General features: G+C 52.4%; 6 protein-coding genes across 6 annotated transcripts; 3 read left to right on the top strand and 3 right to left on the bottom strand.

Annotated features, from left to right (window-relative positions):
• Window positions 1-1,237: 1,237 nt before the first annotated feature.
• Window positions 1,238-3,802, top strand: UHO2_00006 (uncharacterized protein; the record flags this gene model as incomplete). The annotated part of the gene is made up of 6 exons (XM_041556626.1): window positions 1,238-1,255; window positions 1,342-1,522; window positions 1,640-2,170; window positions 2,466-2,922; window positions 3,019-3,342; window positions 3,463-3,802. 6 exons carry the CDS (start codon window positions 1,238-1,240, stop codon window positions 3,800-3,802), a joined length of 1,851 nt encoding a protein of 616 aa, XP_041412560.1.
• Window positions 3,803-5,281: 1,479 nt separating this feature from the next.
• UHO2_00005 (uncharacterized protein) lies at window positions 5,282-6,864 on the bottom strand (the record flags this gene model as incomplete). Its single annotated transcript, XM_041556625.1, has 2 exons — window positions 5,282-6,029; window positions 6,182-6,864. The coding sequence occupies 2 exons, from the start codon at window positions 6,862-6,864 to the stop codon at window positions 5,282-5,284; spliced, it is 1,431 nt and encodes a 476-aa protein (XP_041412559.1).
• Window positions 6,865-7,865: 1,001 nt separating this feature from the next.
• On the top strand, window positions 7,866-9,977 carry UHO2_00004 (uncharacterized protein; the record flags this gene model as incomplete). The annotated part of the gene is made up of 1 exon (XM_041556624.1): window positions 7,866-9,977. The coding sequence occupies one exon, from the start codon at window positions 7,866-7,868 to the stop codon at window positions 9,975-9,977; it is 2,112 nt and encodes a 703-aa protein (XP_041412558.1).
• A 383-nt stretch (window positions 9,978-10,360) lies between these two features.
• UHO2_00003 (uncharacterized protein) lies at window positions 10,361-13,423 on the bottom strand (the record flags this gene model as incomplete). The annotated part of the gene is made up of 1 exon (XM_041556623.1): window positions 10,361-13,423. The coding sequence occupies one exon, from the start codon at window positions 13,421-13,423 to the stop codon at window positions 10,361-10,363; it is 3,063 nt and encodes a 1,020-aa protein (XP_041412557.1).
• A 1,615-nt stretch (window positions 13,424-15,038) lies between these two features.
• On the top strand, window positions 15,039-18,752 carry UHO2_00002 (uncharacterized protein; the record flags this gene model as incomplete). Its single annotated transcript, XM_041556622.1, has 1 exon — window positions 15,039-18,752. One exon carries the CDS (start codon window positions 15,039-15,041, stop codon window positions 18,750-18,752), a length of 3,714 nt encoding a protein of 1,237 aa, XP_041412556.1.
• A 296-nt stretch (window positions 18,753-19,048) lies between these two features.
• UHO2_00001 (putative zinc metallo-protease) lies at window positions 19,049-20,542 on the bottom strand (the record flags this gene model as incomplete). Its single annotated transcript, XM_041556621.1, has 1 exon — window positions 19,049-20,542. One exon carries the CDS (start codon window positions 20,540-20,542, stop codon window positions 19,049-19,051), a length of 1,494 nt encoding a protein of 497 aa, XP_041412555.1.
• Window positions 20,543-21,107: the final 565 nt, after the last annotated feature.

The following is a 21,107-nucleotide window of genomic DNA, read 5'->3' as shown; positions in this document are numbered from 1 at the left end:
GACATAAAGGTAATCGGGACACGGAGGAGAAGATCTACACGGAGATCGGGTACAACACAGTCCCGCTCCTTGTCAAGATGGATCATGAAGTAGCAGTGCTCCCACTTTCGGCATGTGCCGCACAATTGTATATATATCTAGCGGGGGGCTCGAGGCCCTCACCACACTCTCATTTCAGTCAATTGAGTATACACATTTCTGTTCCAAAACAGCAGTAGGGGGTTTCAGTTTTCTCTGAGTTTTCAAAACTCTGAGTTTTCATGGTTTTTTTGGATTTTGAAAGCTCACTGCTTAAGTAAGCTCTGCCAGGAAAGAAAAGCTCAGAAGTTTTGAAAACCCCTACTTATTTTTGCTGTGAGCCTGGGTTTCTGAATATTTGAGTTTTCAGCAGGAGTTTTTGTCATGTGCTGATATCATGTGATTCTAACACAATTCTGCGCACAACCCTTGACCTCCACTTTCTACACTGTCTACACTTTCTCATGCTTTGAGTTACATCTGTCCTTGCTTCACTTCTATCACCATCTCCAGTAGCATTTCCTCCCTGTCAGTGCCAGGACATGGACATGCCATCCCCTCACAACCATATCAACAACATTACACTATTCACAGCTTTGCAGCGAGCCTCTGGATTGGCTCCAGCATCAGAGCAGTCTTCAACTGCTTCGCAGCACAACACAATAATGTCAGCTCAGTCCAACCTTGATTGCTCTCATCAGTGCCACCCTTCTGCAACTTCCAGCACTTGGCTGGGGCTGAGTCGACTCAGCCAGCAACCTCTCCTGCTTCCCCTTTGTCCTCCTCCACTCCTTCTGGTTCCAACACCACCACATCTGCCAGTTCTTTGCCTCGCCAAACCTCTACCCAGCCAACTCGAATCTCTGCAACTTGCAGACATCAAGCCAGTACTTGTGGCAGCAGGTTCAACAAAACAGATTGTATTGCCTACTTCAATTGGTCACCTAGTGACATAAATAACCTCATTGATATCATCTACAATAATGATCATTACCAACATGTTCTATTGCCAGGATGTTTGACTGCAGAACAGGAAAAGGGTCTGAAGACAAACAAAGATGTTATCTGCAGGCAGATATGGCAGGAGCTGTTCCCAGACGAGTCTACTGTTGGTGGTGCTGGTTGAGTAAAGACTAAGATTTGCTGGCTCACTGAACAATACAACAACATCAAGAAGACCATCTTGCAGCAGACCGGTGCTGGAGTACTTCTTCAAGACATGGATCACAACAGCTCGGTAAGTACAACTTAGTTGATTCATGTTAAGTGTGCCAACATTCTTATACTTTATATCTCTGTCTATGCTTCTTTATCAACTTGCAGGACTATGCCACATGTGAATCGATTGCTCGAAGCCGCCCTTGGTTTGAGCACTGGCACAAGATGATGACCAACTGTGCACAGACTGGTCCAGTTGTTCTTCTCACTGGTCACCCATATGATGCCACCCCTGCCTCCTCTCAGAATAACTCGGTTGATGCTGATGTGAACATGGATGATGCCAGTGATGCTCACTACCCTCAGTGACGCAACATTCCTGGCATGGAATCCATTCTTGAGGAGTTGCAAAATGATCCCATTGGAGCAAGAGTTATCTCATCTTTTTCTTCTTCGGTTGCAGCCACCCCAGCTGCTGCTTCATCTTCATCCTGCTCACCCTTCTCTTCCTCATCCAACCCGTCTTTGATTGGCCCCACCCCCTTCACCATTACCCCTATAGACACTCCAACCCACCAGTGCTCATCCAGCACCGCTTTTGAGGCTGATGAAGTGGATGATGGTGATGGTGACTCTGTTTACCATTCTCCAGCCACAGGTACAACACCCAAGAAGTCTCGACCCTTCACTTCCAAGAGCAAGCGAGAAGAGCTGTCGGAAATTGTGCAGGCCTGCACCCAAGACATGCTTCAGGCACAAATCAAGGTTGAGGAGGAATGCACGAAGAGGGAGGAAATGTGCATTCAATTTGCCAGGGAAGAAAGTGAGAGACAAGAGCACATGCAAACTGAAGAGCGTGGTTGGCTCATGGAGATGGTGCAGATGATGAACCCTAATCTACCCTTTGGCAACATTGCTGGAAGTAGTCAAAGCAATCTTGATCTTGACCCACTGGTTCTTGCCATGGATCAGCAGGACAATAGTGATTCAGCTCGTGAGTAGACCATTTGGCAAGAATGGTGTTCCTTTTGAGTTCTCCAAGTTCTGTTCCTGTGTTTCTGACTTGTTGTACCATTGCTCTCTGTAAAGCTAGCTCTCAATATGTATGACTAGCATACCCCATACCCAGTCTTCCGTGTAATCTCTCAAATGTAGATTGCTTCAATGTGATGAATTGTTCCACATACAAGATGCTGATTGGTGTAGCCCCGGTTCCAAGCATGCGTGTTGTGCAGAAATCAGCTGCACAGAACCCAGCTGCGCAGAACTCAGCTGTGTTGTGTTTGTAGCTTTGGACTCTCTTTCGGACCACATCATCCTCTCCTATTTCTGGCCCTCTACTTCAACCATGGTGCACACTTCCGACAAACAGCACCTCCTGGATGACATTGAGACCACCATCATGCACTCATTGATGGTGGAATCCAAGATGCAACTTGATCTGATGGATGTCGATGCCACTTGGCACCCTAATGATGACCTTGAAGATTCTGATGATGACATGTTTGATCATGCTATCTCATTCATGCTCATCAGGACTTACGACATCATCAGCCAGTCTCGATACACAGTTGAATGCCTTCAACTGCTGCAACGAAAGGATCCCCTCATCAACATGCTTGATCGATATGCTGTCATCAACCGCAAGCTCTTTCGAGGGGCTGTTCACATGACCCCAGATGCATTCCAAGCTCTCACTTACAGACTCAGCACAACCAATGCCTTCAGATCAATATCAAGCTTTCGGTGTGTTCAGCAGCAAGTGGCAGTTGGTCTATATTGGCTTGGATGGTCAGGAAATGGTGGTGGAGTTTGTGATGTTGCATTTGCCTGTGGTTGCAGTTGGGGCTCAGTTCATGTGTGGACAGATAGGACTATTGCAGGCCTATACGAGCTGAACAGTGAGGTAGTAACCTTTGCAACTGAAGATGAGTGTGCTAAGGCAAAAGCATGGGTTGCTGATAAGAGTGGAGTCGAGGAATGGTCTAGAGGATGGTTGGTGGTAGATGGTACACACATCAATCTTGCTTGGAAGCCAGCACTCAATGCTCGCGAGCATTACTCATACAAGGGTGATTATACATTCAACATTGCCCTTGTCTTCCTCCCTCATTCCTTGCACATTGTCGAGTCAGTGGTTGGACATCCTGGGTCATCACATGATGTGTGAGTCTGGGCTTCAGGCAGTGGTATTGTTGCGAAGCCTCGTTTGCATCTTGATGAAGGCAAGTTTGTCTGGGTTGATGCTGGTTATGGCTACTCCAGCTACACAGTTGGACTGTACAGCAACACTGCAGTTGCAAAGAGCAGAGATCTCCACTACTTCAACTATTCACTCTCCTGCATTTGTGTCAAGGCTGAACATGGCATTGCCTACCTCAAGAACCGCTTCCAATGTCTCATGGGATTTCGAGGCAACCTGTATCGAGAAGAGGACCACGAGAAAGCTGCACATATGGTCCAGGCTTGTATCATTGCACATACATTTGCAAGCTGTTATGATCAACCAGATGAGGTGGCAGAATACCTTAAGGCATCAGAAACTCTATCTGAAGCTGAGGTGCTGGAGACCACATCAGGGATGGAAGCATATCAGCAGGCTACCAAAGATGCAAGGATACAATGAAGGGAAAACCAGCAGCAATACGAACAGGAACAGGCTGCTGCCATGGAGGGCATGTCTCAGAACTGAGTCCAGAAGTTCAGGCAGGAGAAAGCACTGGATCTTAGGGAGGAGATGCTCACTGCACTCTTTGCTTCTCATGGCTGCCCTTTTGAGGACACAACAGCAGAATCTCAAAGGATGGGAATGACAACATTGGCCTTTGCCGAATGGCAGGAGAGACAAAACTGACAGCATGAGGCTCGCAGAAGACAGCAATCAGAACAGGTGTGATGTAAGCTATTTGCTTTAGCTTTTCAATCAAAGGTTTTGGCATTGTTCAGTATAGTGTTCAACAACATCTGATATGATCACTTTGATCTTGACCTGGTGTAGGGAATCAGAGATTGTTTTTACCAGGCAAGTCAAGTGAAACTCCAAGATGCATGTGTCACAGGCCTGTGCAGTTTCTTGGGGCATCAAAAATTGGGCCCAAACATATTTTCAAAGTATTGTGTTTTCAAAACTCAGAGATAACTGAAACCCCCTAGTGACATCGTGCTCGGACTCTCCCCGATCGCCCCCTAGTATCGGGATTATACTTCTTAACATTTCTTCAGATGTGACCTCGGAGTAGAAGTTGCATACTCCGAGATGTCACATGCTTCAACTGCAAGCCCTCGCACAACGGAGGATGCGGAGGTGTTAAATCGGCAGACAAATTGCATCCGGAAATGGGGGCAAAAAATTGTTGGAGATAACGATCCAGCAGAGCACGATCTGACGATGGATCGGGGGGATTCATTCTGATAGGAGATCGGGCAGGCTGATACAATGGAGATCGAAGACTGTTGGGTCCCCTCCGTTGTGCTACTTCCCTCATTAGGTGGGATGCTCCATCAGCCAGCCACAAACCACAAATGTATATAGATAATGAGCGGAGAGCTTGAGGCTACCGCTATGTTCTTCCCTTATGTCAATATAGTATAGTGTTTTAGCTCAAAAGCTTGAACACCGTACTGGGAACTGATATCTCCCCATAAGTGTCGATCAGAGTCAAATCTTACAACAAAAAAACTGTTGAAGGGTGATAAATTGATGATGGAGCTAAAACTAGCGTATGATAAAAGATGAGCAAGACGGGTCCCGATGGTCAACGATCGGTCCAGCCCAGACGCGCACGCCTTTCTTTGACGATCAGGTGATGCACTACTTGACGCGCTATTTGACTCCTCTGCGAAATTGTCGACTTGAAAGGCTACGCTGTGCTCTCGACGCTGGTCAGCAATTGAGCCCAGCTGCTCATCTCAGACACTTCGAGCGGCGTCGAGAGTAACGCTTAATCGACAGCTGTCCATCAGCAGCACTTTTCGCAGATGTCAAGATGCTTGGCAAGGATAGCGAGTAAACGGTGACCAAGAATTCATTGATTGTCACCCAAACTTTACATGAGAAGCAGAATCGTGATGCGTGCCAGAGAGCACATGAGAGTGACAAGTCCGTTCAGAGGAGGAGAGCCATGAAGGCGAAGACGGCACCAGCAATAAAACCACTTCCGACAACGACTGGCTTGGCAGCCGAGCTGGTCTTGGCGCCGGAGGTACCAGCGGAAGCACCGCTACTCGACACGTTCACGTTGTCATAACCAGGGTTGGTGTTCCAGATGTTCTTCTGACCGAGAGCCGTCAGATTGGTCTGAGGAAGGGTAGCAAGGGTCTGAGAGGTGTTGAGACCGCTCTTGACGAGCACCGGCTGGCCACCGGCACCAGTGACCTTGACATCATCAGGAGCATAGAAAAGTGTGAAGCTGGTGTCTGACAGAGGACCAGGAGCAACACCAGTAATGTTGGTCTGGGGGATGTCAGCATCATCGACCTGAGTGTTGATGTAGCCGAAAGTGTCAGCCCAGAAGGGGAAGACGTTGGCCATTGTCTTGTTGACATCACCACGGCCGAGCGACTTGAGGTTCCAGTTGGCTTGCACCGACGACAAAACAGAGTAATGGGTCTGATACGTGTGATCAGTCGTGTTCTTCAGGTTCTCCGGAACAGCACCACCGAGAGCAATAGTGAAGATGCGGTTGGCAGCCGAGTAGCTGTCGTTCTCGTCGAAAGTGAGGAGGATCAGGGTACGGTTCGTGTTGAACTTGGGCTCCTTGAGCAATGGGGTGAGGAAGTAGCTGGTCCAGTTCGAGAAGAAAGCAGCTGTTGTGTCGTGCCCATCGTCAATCATGTTAGCAGTGATGAAGCTCCTATAGCACGTAGGGAAAGAGGGAACATCATCCATATAGGGAGGAAGACAGATATGGGATCAGGAAGGTTGATTCGATCGTCAGAACGTACGATATCGATTTTTCGGGGGTCGCCACCGGCAATGCTGCGAAGCGTAAAATATTAAACTTACCACTGTGGTATTGTGTTGTTGCCAATGTCGGCAGCGAGATCGTTAAAGTTGCGGTTGTAGAGTGCACGAGACTTGTTGCCGGAAACGTAGTCCATGATGGCGCAAGGGTTGTGCTTGCGGACGTAGTAGGTGTAGTCAGGCGCGCCAGGAGAGATGTAGTTCTTGGAAGAGTAATTGAAGCCGGTAAATCCGTCATAGGGCATGTTCTCCTGGTAACAAGCGTACGAGATAGGCTTGCCATCCTTTCCTCCGTCGTCGAGAAGGTCGAAGACAGTAGTGATGTTGGTGGGGATGTGGTTGAAGCTGTCGTCAGAAAGGCCGAAGAAGTCACCAGCGACCGAAGCAATGTAGTTGGGCTCCGAAGGGTGAGTGAGAGCATAATAGTTGTCGAAGAGAACACCTTGAGGCAAGAGAGCCTGCATGGCAGGCGTCGAGATCGCCGCCTCGTAGTCGGTGTTCTCGAGCCAGATTTGGATGATACGGTCGAAGGCCTTACCGGGCACAGTGTTGTGCTTGGGGTATGAGGCATTGTTCCATCCTACGTAGTTGGAAGATTGAGCTAGAGGAGAGCTTGAGGGAGGAGAGAAGGACTGAGCGATCTTGGCACGCTTCTCGATAGGGCCAGCAGCAATGCCAGCTACGGCAAGCGAGACGGCAGAAATGGCAGCAACAGTGGCCTTCATGCCGGTACAAGCTGTTATGGGGGAAGGAGGGCAATGTGTGTGTTGGAGGAGAGTGGAACAAAACACTAGTGATCCAGGCGAACGACTAACGACTTTATAAGAAGAGAGCCGGGATATCTGCTACCCAAGGCATCACGACACAGAGGGGAAAGCTACCGTCTGCCTTGAGAATACTGGCAAAGGCGGCCAGGCACGAGGTTGTAGATGCAGAACAACAGCGCACCGAGCGACCGAGCGACCAGAATGTGGAAACCAAGGCTCCTTTTGACAAAGCTTTGCTTCGGCCTCCTTTCCTTCTCTCACCGCAATGCGCTGCCCCACCCGAGATGTTTTGTTTTAGTACGAACTCGATATGTTTGCCTTCATTAGACCAATCAGGAAGGTGGGATTTACAAGAGAAGATCGTGCCAGTGCCGAAAGTTGGTTGAGCAGCAGGCACGGGTGGGTGGCAACGTGCACCTTGAGTTGAGCTTATACATTCATGCTTTTTGCTACAGACTGTTGGCACTCAAAGACGTGGCAATGTCACAGAAAGAAGCATAGCCGGCGGCAACGAAAGCATGAGGTCAAAAAGTCCGGTACAATGCGAGGATGAAGGAACGTGCGAGAACCTAAGCTCGAGCGTTGACTGTCGCAGCAGACGCTGGATTCAACATTGGGCTACTCTCTTTCCATGTGGGGTCTTGAGCACGTTCTGTCTTGTGCAGCCTGACAGAAGGACCTCTTGGCATTTGGCCAGGCTGTCTCGACATGTCGAAGAGCTACCATCGCGTATGCATCCGACTTCTGCACCTTTTGCCTTGCTAAGGGTTGCACTGAGGCTCTGTTCAGCTAGTCTCGACTCTACACACAACACGACCACGACACACCCAAATAGAGTTCCATAAGTGCGCATCGAACGATGGATATCATCAGCCCATGACCTCCACAGTGACGCTCATCTTGGAGACTATACCGGTTCTGTGTCTACCTTCCGGAAACTGCTCCAAGACACAAAAACCATGGTCGCAAAGGCTCATCTCCGCCCCGAAAGTCAGCAGATGGCGAGCGAAGGAAGTATTCAATCACTTTCGGTGGTAGAGAAAGGCTCAGAAGGCTCGCATCCTCAGCCGCCTGGATCAGAGCAGCGCAAGACACGTCCAAGAAACTTTCTGGCATCATTAGGTGCGCTGGTCTTCATACTTGCTCTCACTCTCGGCCTTGGTCTCGGACTTGGACTCGCACGCAAACATAGAACGCAGTCCGGTGCTGCGACGTCAAGTAGCAAAATAGTGCCAGGAGCGACTGCGAGCAACCTAGCTTTCATTCCTCGAGAGCAGCTCGTCGACCCAACCCAGCTGACATTGAGCCCAACATGGGATCGAAATGCTCCACCACAAGACCGCATCTTCAACTGGACGCTGACGCAGGTCTTGGCGAACCCTGCTGGCACAACAAAGCAGATGCGCCTCGTTAACGGCCTCTACCCTGGACCGTTGGTCGAAGCAAATATCGGTGATCGTATCATTGTGCATGTCGAAAACAAGATGCCGGTACCGACTACGATTCATTGGCATGGTCAATACCAGAGAGGCTCGAACGAGATGGATGGCTCTGCTGGCATCACAGAGTGCGGCATTGCTCCCGGAACTACCTTCACATACAACTGGACTGTTCAACAGTCAGGCTCGTATTGGTGGCACTCGCACTATGGTCCCACATATGCTGACGGCCTCTTTGGTCCCTTGATCCTTCATGGTGATGACGAAGAGTTCAAGATGACAAACCCTAACAATGCTGCGGCTTCCCAGGCTGGTGTCGTTCCCACTGTCACTATTGCCAACGGCATTGCGGTCAGAACTGACTACGACCAGGATCATATCTTCGTGGTAAACGATGCCTATCAAGCAGACTCTTTCACTGTCGCTGCTATTGCCAAATCAAAGGCCGGCCCGCCTGGTGGCGAGCAAGGTGACGAGCCGACACCAGACTATGGCATGATCAATGGACTCGGCTTCTCCAACTGTGGTCTCGCACCCAACGGCACTACCTGCATTTCGGATCCACCGCAAGGCAAGTCTGCCTACAACTTCACGGTCCCTGCCAACAAACGTGTCCGCATGCGTGTCATCAATGCTGGCTCTCTTGCCACCTTCCGCTTCTCGGTCGACGGTCACAATATGACCGTGATTGAGGCGGATGGCATTGAAGTCGAGCCTGTCATAGTTCAGAGCTTGAACGTCATGGTCGCTCAGCGATACTCGGTGATCATTGAGACGGACAAACCTGTCGGAGCGTATGCCGTTCGCGCAGAGGTGATGGATGACATGTTCGCCTACGACAATCCGTTCCTCGTCATGGACCAGTACGCCATCATGCGTTACGAAAGCGTCGCGGCTTCAGCTCAGCCAATGACCAACCCGTCAAACTCGACTCTGCTCAACGTGACGGAGACCTTGAGCACATCACAGCTGGTGCCCATCACTAGGATCGATGCCCCCGCATCCAATATGACAACCAAACTTGTCGTCAACTTCGGCCTGGACGCATACAGCAACTGGCACGCCTTTTTCAACCAGACCACTTTCACTTCCGAGATGGCGGCTCAAGCCTCGCTGATGAAATCGTACACCTTTGAGACCAGCCAGCGTTCATCGTCAAACACCAGTGTCGATGCTTACTACAACGACCCCGACGAGATGATTGTCACAAACACAGACGTCGTCGTGATGGACGTCATTATCAACAACCTCGACGAAGGCTCCCACCCCTTCCACCTCCATGGCTACTCACCTTTCCTCATCGGCGAGGGAGCGGGCAACTTCCAGGCTCAGGATCAGCCCAACTTTGCGGCTGCCAGGGTCAATCCAATGCGCAGGGACGTCTTCTCAGTTCCACCTTTCAGCTGGATGGCATTCCGCTTTGTCGCTGACAATGTAGGAGTCTGGCCTTTCCACTGCCATCTGATGCCACACATGGCGATCGGTCTCTTGATGCAGTTCCAGGTCTTGCCTGATCAGATCGCCAAACTTCCAGTAAGAGATCAAAACTACAATCAATGCTCAGCTGTCTACGATTGGGTCCAACAGAATCAAAATCTTCTCACGTCAACGGGCAACCCTGGTTACATGTAGTATCATAATATCTCCCCGTCTTTTCGGCTCCCAACGTTCGTTCATCTCGTCATTACGCATTGCAATCCAGCTTCTCTTGTCTTCTCACCAGACTGTCTTACCTTTGGCTTGCAGAATGATTCTGACATCTGACTCTGCTCCGAGATCTCATGTCATCGCAGTCGGGTTTCATGAAGACCTGTCGCAGTTAGCGTCGATCTGGTCGAAACTTGGTGCGTAGAGGCTAAAAGTACATGTGACTACGTCGTCAGGAACAGTCATACCGGAAACCGAGTTACGGCTTCAATGGCAGATGCTGGAGGAGATTGCAGTGCTTCCTTTGATGGTGCGAAACCGCGGTGGCTGACTCTAGATACGGATCGAAAGGACACTGGGGACGCCAATCAGACCGGAACTTGTCCAGCTCCGCCTCGACCAAGGTCTGAGCCAATCGGGCCGCCTTGCTCTGATCCGACAGAATAGCCGGCTTTGGTGAGGCGTTCGGAAGGGTCCCCGACAACAGCAACTACAACAGAGATGTCGTCGTGCTTACCACCAACATAGTGGAGACCTTCCTCCATGGCTCGTTGCTGGAAGGGCGAGCTGACAGCACGAGAGTCTTCTGAGACAGCCTTGGCTCGGGAACAGAGAGCTTCCGACACCAATTGGGGGTCAAAGTCATCCGGCAGTCGATAGTCCTCCTCTCCCTCGATGATGCGATTTCCATCCTCTAGTGAGACTTTGTCGTCTTCCGGGATGGACACTTGCGATACAGGAGGTGGAGCGAATTTGAGAACTTCCTCTACAATGTCCTCATCGAACAAGTTGTCTACGAGCCCATCGCTGCCAACGACGATGATGTCGCCTTTCTGTACCTTGACGGACCAACGGCCAGCATCGCGACGTGGTTCATCCCATTCGGCTTCTTCCGCTTCGTCGCCATCGACAGCGGGAGAGATGTTGGGCTTGCCCTTTCGAGCTTCATCCATGGATGCAGGCGTAGTAGTCCCAAGCGGGTTGGGGGCATTGTCATCCAGATCGTCGGAGGCGCCAGACTGAAGGAAGCCATCGCGAGCGAGGGTGCGATTAGCAGCAATGGTGACGCTCTCTGCTGTGTGACCCATCATACCAAGTTGGACGGGGAAGTTGAAAGAATGCTGTTGTTCGGTAGAGCGGAAGAGAAGCTCGCCTGCACGGATGATGAGCAGGACGCAATCACCGAGATTGGCGATGCGCAGCTCGTCGCCTCTGAGGACTGCGAGGAGCGCCGTCGATGATCCGAGAATACCTTCACGACGAGAAGCACGGACACAACGTTCCCATGCGATGTGCATGACTTCGACTGGATCGAGCTGTTCCCATTCCTTGAGCTTCTTGCCGCCATGAGCTACCAGCTCATCAGCGCTCAAGTCATCGAACTTGCTCAGCTCGGCGGCGCAGAAGTGCATGAGAAGGCGGGAGAAGAGGGCGGGATCGGCGCCAGCGCGCGAGGCCCAGCCTCCGACGCCATCTGCGACACCGATGGAATCTGATCGCAGGAAGTAAGCATCTTCGCCGACCTGAACGGACTGGAGGCGATCTTGGACGACCCTGCCATGTTCGCGGATGGGCGAGTTGAGACCAAGACGTCGACCATCCTCTGCGACAAGTGCCTCGCCGCCAAGTTTCGCTTTCGGTGCTGATGGTGCAGAAGGGCCTGCAGAGCCTGTGAGAAAGTCGGCTGCTGCAGCGAGCATCCCAACAGCACCTGACCTAGCAAGAGGTTTGGCTGGCGTTGGCTGAACTCGGTTGCCGTTGCCACGGACAGCAGCCCAAGGATGGCGCTTCGGAATACCATAGGCGCCGTGCTGGAAGGCGTAGTGCAACTTGCGATGTTTGGGCGAAGAGAGAGAGGCTGTCCATAGTGGTGGCTGATTTGCTGCTTCTGATGTTTCGGTTAGTGCTGCGGCTGCGGCGCGGCGGCGTTGATCGTAGTTGGCTCGGGCGGCATGTGTTGCGGTTGTGAGAAGCGATGTCGGACCGAGAAGTGCGTTCTCGATCTGGTAAGGCGAAAGACCCTTGTTACTCGTTGGCGTACTCGAGCCGCTCCCGTGACTGCCCGAGGAGTCCTGCTTGGCGGAGGAAGTGGCGAGATGAGGACGAGCTGAGATGGTCGGGGTTGGTGAGCGAGATGATTTGGAAGATGATGAGCTCGACGATGATTTGGAAGAGGACGAAGAGGAAGACTGCCTTGCGGAGCTCCTGTTGTCGTTATCTGTCCAGTTGACAGTTCCTGGGTGACTTGAGAAATATGCATCCGAGTGTGAGTCGCACGTCGAGTGAGAAGGGCCACGACCGAAATCCGCAAACGCTTGATGGGAGACTGCTGAGGCGGTGTGCCTGTAAGACGTAGCTGATGCATGGTCAACGTGATCGAGAGGGTTGTTGGATCGGAAGTCTGAAGGCAGTGGGCCACTGGCAAGGAGATTGGTTGGAACATCAAAGGCAGGGTTGCGAAGAAGATCTGAGCTGGAAGCATCATGAGGAAGTAGAGCAAGATTTTCAAGACGCTCCTCGAGCAATGCCGAGTCGCTCTGCTGGGTAGTGCGGGAATAAGTGGAAGGCCCTGGGGCGGTGGATGCGTTCCACAGGGGAACGTAATCGGCTGGTTGCCGTGAAGCATCTCTTGATCTTTGAAATGACCTCTTGCTTGGCGGCAATGAGCGGCCATTGAGGCCAGAGAGATTGTAAGGCGACTCCAATGACGAGCTTGTCACGCTGCTGAGTGCATGGGATGCAGCTGCATTTGGGTAGAAGATGTGAACGCCGCGTGCATGGGGTAATGAATAGGCTGAAGCATTGGGATGGGGTGACGCACGGTCTAGAGAAGGAAGCGGGAAAGCGGAGGCCTGCGCCCTTGCGAGATGACGAGCTGCAGCTGAGAAAGTGGCTGAGGGGGTGTTTGGCGATGCAAAGAGATGCGAGTGTGCTGATGTAGAGAATGGCACATCTGCCAAGGCAAGTGTGGATGCTGCAAAGGTCAGATCGCTTTCGAGAAGATGGACGAAAGCGCGGGATTGCGAATCGGATGCTCGCGTGCTGTTTAAAGCATGCTCAGCATAGGATTCGGGAGCGCATCGCTGATCTAGGTCGTGGTGATTGTATGGGTTTGACGAGGATGCGGTAGTATCGTTGCGGGTATCAGTGTTGCTGGGCGTCTGCTGAGCCGAGGCGTTTTGCGAAGCGGCTAGGGTGAGAGGGCCAATGAAAGGCGTTTGTGAAGAAGATGGTTGCGATGCACTGATGTTGGTGCTGGCGCTAGAGGAAGAGGCGGTACTCGAGCTGGGCAGCAAAAGCGAGGCGAGTGGTGTGATGGCAGCTGATCGGCGTCGTGGAGCACGCCTGCTTGCATGGGCTATGATCGAGGAGGAGCGCGTCGAGGCAGCAGCAGTCCTAGCGAAGAGGCCATGATTGGGAAACTTGGACATGGTCGATCAATGTCTGCAGCGCAAGATTGTGAGCACTGGGAAGCAGAACGGCAACCCTGCCGTCAACAGACTGGCGGAGCGAGGTGATCGTGCCGGATGCAAAGGCGGAAGCAAAGGCAAATGCGATCAATCAATGTCGATGTGAACAGAGAGGCGACAATAGCCTGCGGATAAGGTTTAGAGAAGACGGCTTGGAACAATATGAGCCGAAGGAAGGCGATGACGATCCGAAATAACAAGCAGTGGTACGGGTCAGTTCGAGACTTGGGATGGTGTACCGCGGCACGTTGGCGGCCGAGATGTGAGAAAGACGGAGCTGAGAGTGCGCGCGAGTATGGTGAAGACGACTGTAGCAGCCAGCTCAGAGAAGAGCAGCGACGATGGTTGATGAGCGTGGAGAGGAAAGCGATCTCTTCCCGAAACTTGAACGTTGCTCTAGGGATAGATAGCAACGATAGGGCCAAACAGCACTCCCTTGCTGTGGAGACCGACGCAATCCGATGCTGCAGCGTGTGTGAGAGCCTTGACCTGGAATCGGCCCGATCCACTCAAGATGCGAAAGAGAAATCGGGCTAGCAAACAAGCTTACGCAGGGAAAACGGCGCAGGGAAAACGGCGCAGGGAAAAGGGCGCAGGGAAAAGGGCGCAGAGACTCGAACCTTTGGCTCGCCAACAAGCAAGCAATTCAGATAGCGCACGTGACAATGATGCTCTTTCTTGTTTGCTTTCCTTTCTTGTTTGCTTTCCTTTCGTCTCTTGACTCTTGAAACCTACACCCGTCGCATCGCTGCACAATCACCTTGTCCCTCGCACCTCTGTTCGTCGCCAAACAGGCCTGGACTGTCCGACTCCTTCATCTGCCGAGACTAGCCCGGAAGAAACCTTTCACGTCGACGTCGTCATTGCCCGCGTCTTGCCCACTCACATCCAGTCACCTCGTGACCATCAGCAGACCAAGCTTCCCCTCGCCCTGATACTTGCACATCGCTTTCTCCAGCTCGCTCGCGATAAAACTTCTGCTCTTTGCGTCGCTTAGCCCTTTCTAAAGTAATGCTTCTGTTGTGACCGCCGTTCGCGTCTACCTAATCGAGCGTCGTAGCGCTCACGACCTCATCTGCGCATACCAATCGTCGGGCCGGTGATCTGCTACTTGCTGTGTCCAGTTCGCTTCACACAGGTCCCACTAAACTTTCATTTCGTGGCACTGAGCTTAACTGCGACCTTGCCTTGCACTAGCATCCCACGCACCTTACCATCATCGAGGGCCGCTTCTTGACTGCCCTGGCACCTACTCAAGCTTTGGCGCCACTAGCTTTTCGGCTTCGCTTTCCTCCGACGCTCTCCTCCCAAAGTCGTTGGGCTGCCGTCGGCCAGCTCAAATTGTCAGTCACTCTCGTCCCTTCGCTTCCTCTCTCCGCACGCCATACCTGTCCCCACGCTGTATCCTAACCCTACGTTTCTACCTTTCTGTGCCTGCCCATAAATTCCTTCAAGCCCATCTGTAGAGCGGATATAATAGCAGCAGCACTCTGACCCCATCTCGCCTGCTCACAAGTCGACGCGTCCCACCACTACACCATCTCCTCTCAGAGGCAGTTTCTTTGTTCGATCTGCCATGGCTCGTAAAGAGTCCGCCTCCTCCTCTTCGGAGATGAGGTACACATGTGACCAGCCTGGCTGCACAAAGAGCTACTCTCGACCTGACCATCTCCTTCGTCACAAGCTCAACCACGATCAGGCCCGTATCCTCTGCTGCAATCAATGCGATCGCACCTTTGTTCGACAAGACCTTCTCATTCGTCATCTCGAACGACATGCACTCCGTGGCAAGACGCTCGGCAGATGGTCCAATCGAAACAAGCATGGTACCGCAGAGGACGGCGACGATGCAAATCGTTCTTCCTCTCCTAACAAAGGATCCTCAGGTGCCTCAGCCAACAAGCGACACAGGTCTGGCACAACATCCAAGACGGCTCGTTGGCCTCCCTCCAAATCGAACAACAATGACGACTCGGCAGGGAATGACTCTGAAGACGATGAAGGAAGTGAAAGTCCAAAGCTCGACAACATCGACTTCAGGGAGCCCGGATCAGACCCTAGAGCCAACATCCAGTCGCGAGATCTACCGCCGCCTCAGCCGCAACCTTCATCCCTTGCCAATCCGCAGCAGATCCCTTCTCCTTGGTCCGCTTTCACATCTGCTCCACTCGACTCTCCGGGCTCACATGGGCAGTCAAACCCGTCAGCACCTTATGCAGCGTCATCGACGTGGTCTTCGAATCCCCCCATGTCGCCTCCCACTTCGCGTCCAGCTCACAACTATGGTGCAACCGCTTCGAGCTACCGTGCAGCTCAAGCAAGCTCGATCGACAATGCTAGACCCCCTTCAGCCGAAATGGGGCCAAACAACGCCGCTCATTCGAACACTACCCCTTATCCTGCCTCGTCGTATCGCAATGACTCGATTTGGGCAGACGATCCAGCGAATGGCAACCTTCGACCAGATCATATCAACGGCGAAGAACCATCAGCGACGGCACAGCCTCACCAATCATTCGGCTGGATCGCAACACCGCGCGATACTATGCCGAACAATCAGAGTGCAGGTAGCTACACTCCGCAACCTTCGGCATCCTACATGTCTGCCTGGAATGAGGCAATGAACGAAGCGCCTCGACCTGAAATGGCCATGTCGATGGGTGATCTCGATACTACCAATGTTGTTCCCAATCCCGCCAGGCCGCCATCTGCGCTGCCTCCACCTGACCACGACATCTTCCCATTTGCACCTCCCATGATGGACCACGCGGCCCACTACGGCTGGCTCTTTGACGGCGTTGATCCGTTCGGTGGTTCCAATTGGGGTGGAAGCATCGGTCGCCCGCCTACAGCTGGCAGCAACGCTCGTGGCGCCCAGTCTCAAACATCAGGCTTCTCTCCCAGCAGCTCCGATGGTCTCGGTGGGCTTCTGGGCAATATGCATGGATCTCAAAACGGCGCTGCTGCAGGTGCCAGTGCCGGCGATGTCTCCAGCTTCGGTCGCGCCATCGGCTCCGAAGCCGCTCTGACGTCGGGTAGTGAGGTCGAGACACCAAACGCGCTCGAAGATCTGGCCTACTTTGCCGCCTTGCAGGCAGACATCCCAAGTCGTGTCACCTATCACCTCGATCCGGTGGCTCACCGCCGACTTCTCATCTTCCTGCAATCAGTCAGCGAGCTTCCCAACTCTCCGCTTTTTACGCCGTCGGCACTCAGGTGCTACATCTACCTCTTCTTTGTCAAGTTCAATCGGCTCTATCCGCTCGTCCATGAGCCAACATTTGCCGCCAGCACCACTGATCCGATGCTCCTCAGCGCGATTGTCGTGATCGGCGCACACTTTGCCGGGCTCCCCGCTCATGAGCTCGCCGTGCGCATCGCTCAGAAGATCTGGGGTGCCATCGTCAGTCTCGAAGATTTCCGTCCTGCTCGTGCTACGCTGCCCATGCTTCAAGCGCTTGTCCTCACCGAATGCTTCGGCAAGGTCATGAGTACACGACCGCAACACGAAATGGCCCATCTCTTCCACAACTTCATCATAACACTTGCACGCAGAAACGCTGTCTTTAATGCTTCCACACCGAACCCATCGCACCTCGACGACTCGGAGGGCTCATGGCGAAGCTGGGCCAGGGAGGAAGAGAAGAAGCGTATTGCCCTCTTTGCATTCATGCTCGACGCACAGCATGCCACCATTTTCCGACACATCCCCTCGCTCTCGGCCTTCCAGATCCAACTGCATCTTCCCTGCGGCGACGAGGAGTGGAGCATGGTCACGCCCGAAGCATGGTTCCGACATCGCAAACGTACGGGCTACAAGCCTCCCGGTCCTTTCATTCCGGCGCTGAAAGCTTGCCTCAGCCCTGCGAAGACGCCGCAGGATCTCGATGCGTTCCCGCGCTTTGTGCTCCTACACGGTCTCATGAGTATCGCATACGACCTGCAATGGAAGCAGAACGTGTTGCTCGGTGCCGAAAACTCGCCAGGTGGCACCAAGAATGCAGACAACGGCATCGGTAACTGGAAGGACCGACTCTCAGCAGCTTACTCGTCTTTACAAGCCCGCATGGACATCGCCTACATCAAGGCAGATGAAGAGTCCAGCACTCGGCTGATCCACCGCGCAACACCAAGCTTGGTCACTGCTGCTCAAATTGCCTTGTTCGCCGACATCATCGATATTCAGATCTACGCCGGGCTCCCTTCGGTTCTTGGGCGCTTCATTGATCGTGCCACTTTTAATGCCTCGAGACAATCGGTCAAAGAATGGGCGCGCACCTCTGATGGACGCGCCGCCGTCTGGTACGCAGTCAATTTCCTCCGTACTTCTTTGTCAGGTGCAGGCACCGAGTCGTATGGCACAGTCCAGCCATCACGGTTTGGAGGATCTCTTGCGGCTGGTGACGAACCACGCGAAGCAACACCGTTTTACCCGGGCTTACGAGATGCAGAAGGTAGGTCCGGCTTCTTGGGTGGATCCGCCATTCGTAAAGTATCGGATAGGGAGACAGGACTTGACGAAGTATTGCACCACCGATGGAGTCAGTATCTTTGTGCGCTAGTCATTTGGGCGTACGGACATGCTTTAGCTACACCGCGTGTCGGACCAGCAGCCACCGAGACAGGCGCGGGTGTTGGAGTTGCAGCTGGCACGGCTTCCTCCGCCGGGCCCAATTCGGCTTCTCTGAGCGGTAGTGCTGCCCTCAACACATCGATCTCTCACTCACCGGGCGCCTTGCAAGGCCAGGTATCGGCAGAAAGAACACAAATTGGAGGCGATATGGGTTGTCGAGAAATTGCTTCGGCGCGACCTAGCTCTTTATCGCCTCTCAAGCCGGAGGGTATCGACTACCTGGAGCGCATGTCGACCAAGACACCAGACGATATCGCCTACGTCGACTGCAAATGTTATACCCGCGGTGTTCTCGAGATGGTCGAACGCGAAGTTCGAGCGTCACGTTGGGAGCTCGGCCGTGAAGCTTCTGGCGTGCTGCGTAAGCTCATCTCCAATCACTCCTTGCCAGTTTGGGACCGGTCAAAGTTCTCTGCCGTCACAGAGCCCGATCGGTCGGAAGCCACAGCTCGGAGAAACGATCTCTCCACCTTGACAATTCAGCAGCAAGCCAGACCGATCTCAAACAAGGACGATCCTGACACGCGAGGGTACAGCATCCCGTCTAGTGGCCCGAATCCTTCGCTGGCCTCAAGACCTTCGACTCTGCCAGAACGAGGTTTGATGTCGAGTCCATCGACGTCGAACGCGGCAGCTATTCAGTCATCGGGCAGGTAAAACAGTATTTTATGTAATGCCGCCATTCAAGGTGATTCGAATTTCAAAGACTTACCGCTCTTGCGTGATAGCATCGCAACATGTGTTCCATCCAGCTTTCGTTGGCAGGCAAAGTCCTGCATGTGAGATACCATTTACGTTCGTGTGAGAGGTGAAGCTACTGTACTGTACAGTACACGAGTGATTGAAGATGCAAGCATCGATCGTGAGCTCGAGCAACAATGTCTCGTCATTCTGACAAGCCGCATTGCCGCGGCTCAATGTGCTCATACGGAAGTCTCGCCAGTCGAACGAGCTCACCTCTGTTTCTTGATTTGGGGATGTAACGCTTGCAAAGCATTGAGTCGTTCGGCTAATGTCGGATGTGAATAATGGTATGCCGAAAAGAGAGGGTCGTGGTGCATGGTCGAGAGGTTGTGTACGTGTAGCTTGATCAACGCTTTGCCGAGAAGCTCAACGTACTCTTCCTTCTGATGCGGATCGACCTTGACGCTTGCATTATCCTTTTCAGAGTTGAATTCGGCGACGGCAGCGAGCTCCGATCGGGTGGGGCCTGGGCGCGAGAGTGTGGCAGCGAAGCGATCAGCTGCGTACTCCATTCGGCGAACAGCCGAGTTAAGCAGGAACTTGATCAGAGCATCAGTAGGGTTGAGGACAAGCTGGAAGAGCTCCAGACCGATGATCACAGGAAGATAGTTGAGCAGCTGAGACGAAGGTGTTCCGGCGGCCTTTTCGAGAAGCGAGGGACCAACTTGGAAGCCAAAAGATCGGTACAGGGAGACATTGTTGATGAACAGGGTGAACAGGCTCATCGTGAAGCAGATCTGCACTTGGGACAGGACGAGCAGCTTGGTCGGATCGTTGTTGGCGTAGTGGCCGAGCTCGTGTGCCAAGACCGCCTCAATCTCGTCTGGAGTCGACTTCTCGATAAGAGTGTCGAAGATGACGATGTGCTTGTTGCCGCCTGGAATGACGCCAAAGAAGTAGGCGTTTGAATGCGAAGATCGCTTACTTCCATCGATGACATAGATGTGCTTGAGCGGGAATTTGAGAGAGGATGCTAGAGCTACAACTCGGTCTCGAAGCGCACCTTGCGGAAGGGGAGTGAGCTTGTTGAAAAGCGGCTGGATGACAGTTGGATATAGCACCATGGCGATGATCTGGAAGCTGAAGAGGAAAACGACGACGTAGGAAACGAAGGAGTTATCAGCCCATCGGATGATCCAAAGCAGCGCAGAGACGAGCGGAACACCGATGATAAAGCCGAGCAACCATTCTTTGACTGTGTCCGTGATAAAGGTCCGAGCGGTCATCTTGTTGAAACCGTGTCGCTCTTCAATCACAAAATTGCGATAGAGGGTAAGCGGGATCGAGGGAATCTCTCGAATGATAAACATGATCATCATCCAGACGATTGAGCGTGGGATCTCGCTGTCGGTCTGGCCAGAACGGGTCAGGATCGTACCAGCTAAGGTCCAGCTCCAGGCGTAGATGTCGAAGTAAACGAGCGCAACACTAATGAGCTGACTGTAGGCAGAGGCAAATAAGCCAAAGCGAGCCTTATCCCGTCCGTAGACCTGCGACTTCTTGAACGTCTCGAGGTCGACATGGCTGGCTAAGGTCGCTGGTGGGGTGTCAAGGCTGTAGAGCTGATATTGACGAAGCGAGAGAAATGTTTCGAAGCCGTAGACGAGCCACAAAAGGGCCAGGACAAGCTTCTTCCATTCGATTGTCGGATCATCGAGCGTCGACTGCAATTGTGCGATGTTCTCCTGCACGAAAGACAGCATTGTCGCAGAACTTTTCGCGATGTGTAACGGGAAGAATCGCTGCTTGATGCGAGACTACCAAAACAGAAAGTGGTAACCGTTTGGAAGAGAAGTATTGTCGCTGTTCTTCGTTAGGGGATAGAACGTGATAGTAGTGACGAAGAACCGGACCGACTTCGACCAGGCGTGTTCAGGTAACAAGAACAAAGGGATGCGAGACAGATGGCTTCGTGTCGAAAGTCTTCGTGCAGCCTACAGTGTGTAGGATTCTCCATCAACGGCGAGTTATCGCCCTTGACAACGCGTCAAAATTGTTGGAAAAAGAGGCTGAGAAATTGAGGTAAAAAGTAATGTTAAATTGCCTAACTCGAGTGAGTCGTTTAGTTGAAGATGCGTTGGCATCTCAAACAGAGTACAGTCGCGTCCAAAATTGCCCGGCATCTAATTAATTTGATATGGTGTTCTCAGGTCCTTTTCATGATGATGACCAGTAACCATTCCTTTTGAAAATTTCCTAACCAATATAATGACCGTTATATAGATAATTCTGTGTAATTCTAATTGTTCTCATCAGATATAAGCATTC

The sequence above is a fragment of the Ustilago hordei genome (assembly GCF_900519145.1).
Source record: "Ustilago hordei strain Uho2 genome assembly, contig: UHO2_contig_01, whole genome shotgun sequence".
NCBI lineage: Eukaryota > Fungi > Basidiomycota > Ustilaginomycetes > Ustilaginales > Ustilaginaceae > Ustilago > Ustilago hordei.
Note: the sequence above shows the minus strand (reverse complement) of the source record. Positions and strands in the feature narration are given on the sequence as shown.